The sequence below is a fragment of the Boleophthalmus pectinirostris genome, unplaced genomic scaffold (assembly GCF_026225935.1).
Source record: "Boleophthalmus pectinirostris isolate CB_2022bp ecotype Guang Dong unplaced genomic scaffold, ASM2622593v1 HiC_scaffold_1, whole genome shotgun sequence".
Lineage (NCBI taxonomy): Eukaryota > Metazoa > Chordata > Actinopteri > Gobiiformes > Gobiidae > Boleophthalmus > Boleophthalmus pectinirostris.
Genome location: NW_026570970.1, coordinates 19,828,053 through 19,838,573, shown reverse-complemented (window position 1 = coordinate 19,838,573; position 10,521 = coordinate 19,828,053). Strand labels below are relative to the sequence as shown.

Genomic DNA, 10,521 nt, shown 5'->3' with positions numbered 1-10,521 from the left:
ACACCTGGTGAGCCTGCAGTCACTGTGACTTGTGGACCTGGTTGTTCTGGTTGTATGCTCAGGGCAAAGGTGGACAAATGTCTTGAGTGGTGGAGTTACTACATTGTTTAAAATTCTATGAAGGCCTATTAATCACACATCAAAATCTCAAAAGTTAACATTAATACGAGACTTTTCAATTTTTTGTATTTATTCAAAGCACGTCTGATAAAATAATGATTATTATTTATTGGATCTAATGTTGCGTGATGGGGCTTCAATTGAGTTTCTGTCCATCACACAACTATCCTAACAAACACGGTGTGGTATTGCATTCACAGAAATGCATGTTCATAGTCTGTGCATATTTAGTGCAGTGATGAACCTGCTCCTGGCTGATGCTCGGGCTGAGTGACGCTGTGGCTGCATCAGCGCGTGGTTGCAGCGCCACTGATCGAGGAGGAGACGTGTTTTCGCCCTTTTCTCTCCACCATCACACTGGCTCTAGATCCTCGCAATGGAGACCAAACCGGTCATCACCTGCCTTAAAACACTCCTCATCGTGTACTCCTTCGTCTTCTGGGTATGTATCTTTTCGCAGCCGTATGCATAACTCCGCATACATTTCTGCGATATCCCGTTATGTGCTGCTGTTTTTGTTGCGCGTTTTATTAAAAGGGTGGTCAGAGGCAGCATCATCGACCAAACGCAGTCGTATGTTAGAAAGTAACGGGACAGATTGATTTAAAGACGATGCATTTTTATTTCCAGCACTAAAATTATGTCGTGTTATGATAGGGCTTTATGTAAGGGCTTTATTTTTGTCTGCTGGGCGTGAGTTGTGTCGGTACATAGTCCACATAGCATCATGGTGGTTAGCGCTGCTCTGGGATGTTGATATCATATCACCGCAACGATTTATCTCGCATTTGTTGAGATGTTGACACTAACAGGCCTCATTTGTTTTATTGTCGTTTGAAGTACATTATCGCCATTACACATTTCGGGTCGTTCCCATAGGCTCTTAAAGAGACCCTGCACCAATAAGCCCGCACAGACGCACACTAAACAACAGGTTTTCTCATTGAAAATCTTTCTGCAATAGCTTATAAGCAGAGGCCTACTGCAGCCTACTTGCATCTGCCATTCACATTATGGGAAATGAGCCATTATTAGTAACAGTTACACAAAATATACCTTTAACATTTTATAGCCTTGAACAATTTGCAGTTTAGATTTAATAACCTCAGTAAACATTTGCTTTTTGTTTTCATACTTTTAGGATTAATCTAGGCTATGTTCAGACTGCTTTAGATATTTTAATAGATGCATGATTTGTACTGGCACTCTCCAATGTATCCATCATGTTATGTTGTATACATTTTTGGTTAGTGTTCAGACAAAAGACAAAATAAGGCAGCAAAGGTTTAGTTAAGCTTACCACAACATAACAAGCCCTGTTGTTGTGATTAATTTATTAAAATAGGCATGTGGGGTGTGGTGACAGAATTAGTCCAATGTGTTACAAAAAAGGTTTTTCTATATTGCAAATGCATCAGAATAGTTTTAACACCTTTAAGCTCGAAATCATGTCTGCTAAGTCATGTTGAGAACACTAGATACTAAAGCCATGTGGTGTGCAGTCACAGATCTCCACTTTTATATTTAGTCAGGGCTGGTAGGTCTCCTTGCTCTGCTATCCATCCACTGCATCAGGTTTCAGATGTCTGACCTGTGTCTCATAGCTTTGATGAGTCCTTCTCTGCCTTGGGGCAAAGAGAGAGAGAGCAGGCACAGTGGGCGACAGTGGACGGAGGGGCTGGACTGTCATCAGCTTTAGTTGTCGTGGCAGATTGTGTGAATGGCATGTGCCTAAAGAAGCACATGGGTTGGCTAAATGCAGAGCAGGTGGTCGTGTCTGTGTTGTGTCCTTGCCAGCATATTTTATCATTTCACCTTCTGTGTCTATTAGAGCACAGAGGGGGAAGTGAAGACTGGGTGACCTGTTTTAAACCCCGAGCTGTAACCAGGGTGGCCAGCCTGGCTTTGAATTTCAAGCTAAACGCGCAGGGGGCTTCTCATTCGGCACCATGGTGGACGTGAAGGGGCCCCGAAGCTGTTTGGAATTCAGCAAGTCTACATGACAGAGCCCTCCTCCTTGAACCCACTCCCCCATGGGCTTTACAATGAACACTTTGCACTGACAAGTTATTTGTGATTTGTATGCAACAGCGCAGCTCTCAGATATTTGGTTATTGACAGTGGCCATAAACAGTGGGTACATCGTGATCTAGGGTCGCTTTCTGAAATTTCAGCCCTATAGTGTAACCTAGTACAAAAAAATAAGACTGAACATTACACATCACACTTGAAACATATATTTATGTTATTAGCATATTATTATATAGTTTTCCAACAATTTATTTACCAACAAGTGATATCAATCCCTGAATAAAATAAAGTTTTCACTTTGTATCTGAGATTTGAATTAGGGCAGAATTTTGCATGGTGTGCCCACATGTTGTTTCCACAGTTCTTGACATTCAGATTTGTAAAGTGCAACCACATAATAAAGAATAGTGTACATAGGGCAACATAGAGTGAATTGAAGTTTAGTTAAAGTTTAACAAAAATTGATAAGAATATAAACACTTTTACCAATTTTGTTTTCTCGCAGACCCAGGCCTTGTTAAATATACTTATTAAGTACCATTTACCAGAGACATATTTGTCAAAGTTAATTTTTTTTTATAATAGGCACAAGGCACACTCTGTCAACAGGGCAAAGTGTTAAGAGTTCTAAACTGATCTACAGAGCAAGCCAGCTTATTGTGTTAATAGTCAATTTGTGAATCATTAACACACAAAATGATATGATATTATCAGACTCAGGAGTCCATCCTGGAAATAGGCTAATGGGTGAATAACTTGGTGAGTGAGTTTGGAGTCTTGACTATTTCTGAACCGCCTTTCAAAATACAAATATTTCCCATTAACCTATATCTGACCTCTCAAAATACAAGCATTGCTCTGTATTTTCCTTTCCTCTATTGGTAAAATTTAATAAGCCTAATCATTGGGGTCAGGAGCTCCCTCACAGCTGTAGCCTCTCACTGCTGTCTTTCAGATGACAGTAAAACATGACCAGCTGAGCTCTGGGCCTTCCAGCTGCCCTGCACAACACCCTCTTTTATCTGCCGCCTTCATTTGAAATGCTAAGAGAGGTGCAACAGGAGCAAGCGTCTCACCTCCGATCAAAGACACACTTTCATTTTATCCTATATTGTCAGATTTTTAGGCATGCATTCAACTTAATAATTGCCATATGTTTGTCTCCTGCTTCAGATGTATTCTTTACACTAATTAGGGTTGCCAAAAGTATTGAGAATCTGATACTAATCGATACCACTTTTAGATACTTTAAACAAGTATTGATACTAAAAAAAAAGTCACATTCACACAAAAGAAAATTAACCATTCCTAAATAGTTTTAGAATCATCTTGAACCGTGTAAGACCATAGTATAGACTAGTATACACCCATGGACCCCTATGGGACCTATCCGGACTAAGGCGATACAGAGATACCAGACAGCATGATAATGTAAAAGACAGTACCATAATTTAATGTTGAACATCACATTATATAGTTTAAAATAAAGAGTTTTTCAAATTATAATTGCAGTATCAGAATCTGTATTGAGTATCAAGTCTATTCCTCATGGAAATTATTTTGAAATCTTAGTATCGCTACAACACTAACATAATTGTAATTCTTTCTTCTTTCACCTCCTCCTCTCATTGCCACAGTTGCATATAGATAAAGAAATGTAATGCGCCTCTTTCTGTTGTCCTGTAGATAACTGGAGCTATCCTGTTGGCAGTTGGAGTATGGGGGAAGTTAATGCTTGGCCCATACATCTCTCTGATCGCTGATAACTCCACCAACGCCCCCTATGTCCTCATTGGCACTGGGACTGTCATCATTGTCTTTGGCCTGTTTGGATGTTTCGCCACCTGCAGAGGAAGCCCATGGATGCTGAAACTGGTGAGAGCTTGAGTATGAGGTTGCAGAGGAAGAAAAGGGTGATTAGTTCACCACAATGAAGGAGTAATGGCCGACCTCTATCAGTTTAACAGCATCAAAAATTCAATACAACCTGGAAGGCTTTGTGTAGTTTTGTGTCTGTGTGTGTGTGTGTGTGCTCAGTGTGCATTGTCAGTCTGGTAGTGTATGAATTCAAACTTAGGCAAATGGAAAAGGTTACAGTTCAAACTATGCAAATTCCCCTTCACGGTTCTCTCTCTTTTAGTACGCCATGTTTCTGTCCTTGGTCTTCCTTGCGGAGCTGGTTGCTGGGATCTCTGGATTTGTGTTCCGCCATGAGGTCAGAGTAAGAGTCAGAGAATATAAAAAACAGTGCTTACGTCTTTGATTACTAAAATCTGTGCATATTTGTTGTAGATTAAAGGAACCTTTCATAGGACCTACACTGATGCAGTCATCAACTACAATGCTGAGGATGAAGCTAGCCGTGCTGTTGACAACTTGCAGCACAGGGTATGTATTGTATGAAAATATATATTAATATTTTGTTTGTTTTTGTTTCTTTGCTGGCAGTGGGCTGCAGTTGTGCATTAGATTTTCAGCACCAGTGTGTGGGAAGTGAATAAATAATGGACTAATGAAAAGCCCATTATGCTAGTCTGCTACATTAAACATTTTGTAAATAAATCATAATTTTTGGCAGTTTGATTATTAGTGTATAGAAATCTGTAACATATCTGACAAAATACTATATATTTTTTCTATTTCTTATTAATATTAAGGTATGTACTACATAGTCACTTCTATTACATCTACATTAAAAAAACACAGAAAACAAATTATTCTTCTTTCACTTCTGTGCTTTCATGTTTATTATTTTCTGCACATTTAGCTACGCTGCTGTGGAGTGTACAACTACACCAGCTGGTTCGGCAGTGTCTATTACCCATCCAATGGTATTCCTGCTAGTTGCTGCTCCAACTCCTCTGACTGCCACCAAGAAGACCTCCGTAATGCAACTGTGGCCCCAAACAAAGTCTACCACCAAGTAAGCTCATCCTCTACTTCTTCCAAAAACTGGCATTGTTTTGATCACAAATACAGTTTTTTTAACTTAATGTTTACCAATGTTGATTCTCCACTTATTAACTCTGCCCACAGATGCTCTCTCACATATCCATTTTGCCCCTAACCTGCATATTTAATGTTTCCCAGCCCCCTGACCTACTGAAAACTAACTTCCCCCAAAACCTTTTATTTCAGGGATGCTATGAGCTGGTCACTTCATTTATGGAAACCAACATGGCCATCATTGCTGGTGTGACGTTTGGGATTGCCTTTTCACAGGTGAGTTTTTGTGCATAATACAAAGAGGTTTGCATAAGGGCATCCTCTGGAGAATCAATAACATGTCACTTCTTAACTGTAAAGAATAAAATGCTGCTGGTAGAGCGTTTGATGCACTGTGCAGTAAGGTTTGCTTTGCTGTAATTTACTGTGCATATTTAGCTTTGGTGTTCCTGTTGGTTTGCCACTGCTGTGATGTATTGCTCAATAACTTTTTTTAACTGTTGGAAAGTAATAAGTTGTTTTGTGTTTATACAATTTTTTAGGGCAGTCTAATTTCAAGTACACCTACAACTAATGGCAGACAAAAACAATTACTATTAGTGTAGTTGTAATTTAATTGCATTTGCTTTACTGCATTTCAGCAATAATCATTACTGCTTGTTTCCTTGAACATATTTTCTTCTATATTTCAGTTGATTGGCATGCTTTTGGCCTGCTGCCTGTCGAGGATCATCACAGCCAATCAGTATGAGATGGTGTAGTTTGTACGCAGTTGAGGAAAAGGTATAAAAACACCACACCTATGATTTTTTTTATTACTGATAATGATTTTTATTATGTAACATTTACTCTTGGACATCTGTTTAGGGGGCAAAAAAGAAGAAAGCTAAGAAACAGAGAAGTAAATTTCCTAACAAACAAATCTCTCTGCCTGGGATCTTAATGAAATATCTTTATGTATCTTACTGTAAAGCATCATTCCTTGACTCTCTGCTGATTCATCACAGCTTTTGATACCACACATTACCCATGCACATAGTAGTTTTTTGCCCCTGTCACATATGTTGGTGCTTCAAGTATGTGACTAGGAATAAAATGTGGCTTCTTAAACGGTTGGTTACTGCATGCTTCACTGACCAAGTCAACGCACATGACCACCTTTTTACAATACAGTAAACCTTGAAGTAATACTTTGATAGATAGTTTTTTGTTTTTTCATCATTGTATATTCTTATGGTTAAGATATTTTGCAAACTAACTACTGATAATATTGTGGAAGACATAGTAAGTTTGAAAATGACCATTAAACATACAAAAGAGTAAAGTAAATATTTTGAGCATGAGCATATCTTTTATAGAAAATTAATTTACTTGATGCAGGTATAAATTATTTAAATGTTGCCAAAAATATAAAACATGCTCTTTTAATTCTTGTATCTTAGGCCTTCTTCTTTAAAAATATGTTTTGATAAAAAATAATTTTGCACACTGTTTAAAAGCATAAATATTTATGCAGCTCCAGAACGGCTCCATGAGTGAACCAATTATTTTATTCAAACATGCTATTCATTCTTCACAGTATATGGCATGTTGGTTTATGTTAGATAATTCTGACTTACCTTAAAGTAATTGTATGTAAAGTATTGTTCTTGCAGCAGTGTGTTCATGTATTTGGGAGTTACATGGAAACATGGAGTTTCACTGAGAGTCCACAGTGACAGCACACTGAAACCTTTAGAAACTTGTTATGTAGTAGCTTGTTTACAGTAGTTCAAAATGTAGATATGTACTGGATATGTAATTTATATGATGTATTGTTTCTCAGTCTGACAAGAATAACCTTGTGTTCCAGGTAGGCTGCACTTTGTGCTGTTCATAAATACTTGATAGATAGTATAGAAAATCATGCAGAAAAACTGTTGTGGCAAATCTATTGATTATGTACAATTTTGGTTGTTTCAGTTTGAGTGTTTATCTTTTATATTTTTGTCTCATAAAGAAGTATTTAGTATGTGATTATGATTTCTAATTTATTTGTTTTGTGTGTTTTCTTTTATGAAGAGACTTTAGTTAATGTATCAGCCCTTGGGGTGTAATATTTTCATTTTGGTCAGTATTTGGTTGTAGTCTAGATTAATACAATTGTTGCTTTGAAGAATGTATGTTATCACAATGAACAGTGTCTGCTCCTCAATCTGATCCTGACCTGTAAATACAAAATTGCAATTTCATCAAGCTTACACACGGGGTCACTAGAGGCCCAGAAACTATACCATGCTGTCTACTATCAACTGAGTCACCATCAGTGGTCTTATTATCAATAAATATTCGAAATAACAGTGTTGCCTCTTCCTTTATGATGACTGACCTAGCATTTAGCCTGTTCCTTTGAACAACTTCATCATCTAGTAGCCTTTCAAATTCATGTAAAATTTAGAGCCTTTCTTTTTAGAAACCTGCTAAATAATTAGTCATTTCTAACAGTCAGATTAGACACTGTAACTTTGTCCTCTGCGGCTTCAAAACGCTCTGCTGACTGTCAGAGGTTGATATAGTCAGACTTACCACACAAACATGAAAGGGCCTATAACCAAATGGATATTAGGTAGCCTTTTTATAGGCTCAGGGGGAGATGGTGCTGAGCCACTTTTTGCTTTGTGTTTTTTTTTTTTTTTAACTGAAACAGTGTCAAATCTGAATTAAATAAAGCACTCTAATACATGTGTAACACTCTGACACGTAGTCCCCACCTTAAACTAAAAAGTAGGCCTTTTCTTAAAAATATAATTTTCTATACATTTATTGCCATTATTTCTTTTGGGAGTCGTGGCTGGTTCAAATAAAGGCTGCCCCAGAGTAACTTTTTTTTTTGTGATAAAGTAAGGAATTAAGAAACGTATCTAAGCTTCAGTTATCCTTTTTTTTTTTTTTTAGATTTAAGGACATATGCTTTTTTATTCTGATTAATTTACAACGTCATATAGGCTACGCTATTAAGATAGTAGGCCTACTTTTCGAGATTTGCGTGGCTCAAAGAACCCCTAATATGCTACCTGTGCCTGTGTGTATGGTATTTTGGTACAGAACCGAATGAAAAGTTTAGCACCTTAAGACCGTGTGGCGGCGCTTCAGTACCGTTCAAAAACGAACTCAGGACCGCGAGCCGGGAAGCGAGCGTGCCGCGCATCTGACATCGCACCCTCTCTCTCTCTCCCTCGCTCGCTCGCTCTCTCCCTCCCTCCCTCCCTCCTACCCTCCCCCTCTCTCTCCGTCTCTCTCCGATCCTCCGCTTTCCTGCACTCGCTACGGCAGGCTCTGCAAACAGGATCGGTGAGCAGCGCACGGGGAGAGGGAACGATGCAGTTGCTCTCGGAGAATATAATACGTACATTGCAAAACGTTCACGCAGCAATCTTGTTACGCAAATGAGCGGGACAACAGCGCGGCAGTGGGCCCGCTAAATGGAGCGTGCGTGCCGCTGGCTGAGGCGCACCCCTTCTCTCGCAGCCCGCCTCCGCCTCCTCACTGCGCTTAATGGGTTATAGGCTGGAGGGAGGGAGACATCCACCAGGGAAGCGCTATTACTCATTCACAGAGGCGCGGATTTAAGAAGGGCACAGGCGCGTTCAGCTTACGCTCGCCTGAAATGTGGAAAACAGTGACTGGATTTTTATTCCTTAAAGCTTTTGAAAAAATAAACAATAGCCTATATGTGACAAAAGGTAGCAGGAAATATAGCTATCGGGCGAATCATCTCCCCTATGGCTGAATTAGACTCATTATTTAGGTAAATTTTTTGTGTATTTATAAGCAAATTGCAATATGTTGGTCGATGGGCTGAATCGGTGCTAAAAGTCAATCATTGTGAAACTATCATTTGAATACACCAGTCATTCAGGCCTCGTGTTTCTGACTGGATCTTGGACTTCTCTTTTAATGTACTTGTCACGGTCAGTGGTGGAACGTAACAAAGTAAAAGTAGTGCAGTACTGTACCACCTATATAGCCTATACATTTGAGGTATCTGTACTTTACTGATTTTAAAGTGGAAACTTCCGCTACTTTTGAAAGGAGGTAGGCCTATCTGTGTATCTGTGGCCTACTTTTTAGCCTACTCCACCACATTTTTGAACAGGACTGAAAAGTAAAGGTCTTTTTATTATAGTTTGAGACGTGCTGAAAAGGCTTTGTAGTTTGAGTAAACAGAAATATACAAATAAACATCAAATTTTATCCATTCAGTTGTTTCTGCTGAAAAAAATCAGCACACGTCTTTATTAAAGTCATTTCATTCACTTCATCTGAAGCCTGCTCAGACCTCAAAATCTGCAAAAAATACTTCTGCTTTTTACTCTTTAATTATATTTTACAGGAACCTTAATACTTTTTTCATGCTATACTTTTCTTGAGTATTTTGTGGCTCTGTTATCTGTACTTTTACTTAAGTAACAAAATTGAGTACTTCTTCCACCACTGGTAGAGACTAGACTTCCATATCTTGGGAAGTACCACTCAACACAAGATCCCAAACACGCTCTCCTCCCCTGAAGCTGCTGGGTGTTGATGATGACACCCACAGTAATCGGCGGATGCCCCGTTTCAGACATGACATAGCCTATTGAGTATAAGCCCTTTCCAACTGGTCTAGGATTGCCTTCCAGAGTCGTACATCTTTGACAAGTGAAAGGCAAGTGAATGGGTATTGTCAGTGAGGAGGTGCTGATTGATTGACAGCTCTGAAGAGGCAGTGAGTTTCCTTCACTATCCATAGGTGCATTATTGACCTGCTTTCTCAGAACCTTTAACTGTTACAAAATAATATTTGGAAGGAGATAATGAACTTGTTGTAGCCTCAGAAACACAAATAACATCTATACATGAGTACCCTATAGCCTATAGAGCAGAGTTTAGTTATTTCAGTGAAGTCACTAAAAGCAATCATCAGCGAACATTAAAACTTACTTATGTTAAAATGTGCAATCACCACTTGTCACATCAATTCACTGCTGTATACTGGCATTATTACACTTTTGTCTTTATTCAACTGACTCACTAATAATAGCCTAATATTTGGATCAGTTTTTAAACCTCCTCCTTTGGAGCATCATGGACTCCATAGTGTGTTATTTAATTTATCCCATCTTTATCAGTCAGTATTATGAATTAAATGTTTCCTTGTATGTTTTAACTGATGCTCATAATGCATAAAATATGGCCTAAAGCTAGGCTATTCAAGTGGCTATTAGAAAGATCTCACAAAATAATGAAGATCATGCACACATTATTAAAGTGTAGTTGCTACAAAACAGAATTTTATGAAACCTGCACACTATTTTCCTTTCTGCCTATCAGTGAGCCATTTGAGTTAGACTCAAGTACAGGTGGAATCTAAACCTCTCCAACAGGTTTTGCATAATCTCCTCT

At 38.6% G+C, this 10,521-nt stretch overlaps 1 protein-coding gene across 1 annotated transcript; it reads left to right on the top strand.

Moving 5' to 3' along the window:
• Nucleotides 1-449: 449 nt before the first annotated feature.
• On the top strand, nt 450-6,622 carry tspan7b (tetraspanin 7b). Its single transcript, XM_020936331.2, has 8 exons — nt 450-562; nt 3,838-4,026; nt 4,292-4,366; nt 4,444-4,539; nt 4,919-5,074; nt 5,290-5,373; nt 5,790-5,880; nt 5,965-6,622. Exons 1-7 carry the CDS (start codon nt 497-499, stop codon nt 5,856-5,858), a joined length of 735 nt encoding a protein of 244 aa, XP_020791990.1. The 5' UTR covers nt 450-496; the 3' UTR covers nt 5,859-5,880; nt 5,965-6,622.
• The last annotated feature ends 3,899 nt before the right edge of the window (nt 6,623-10,521 follow it).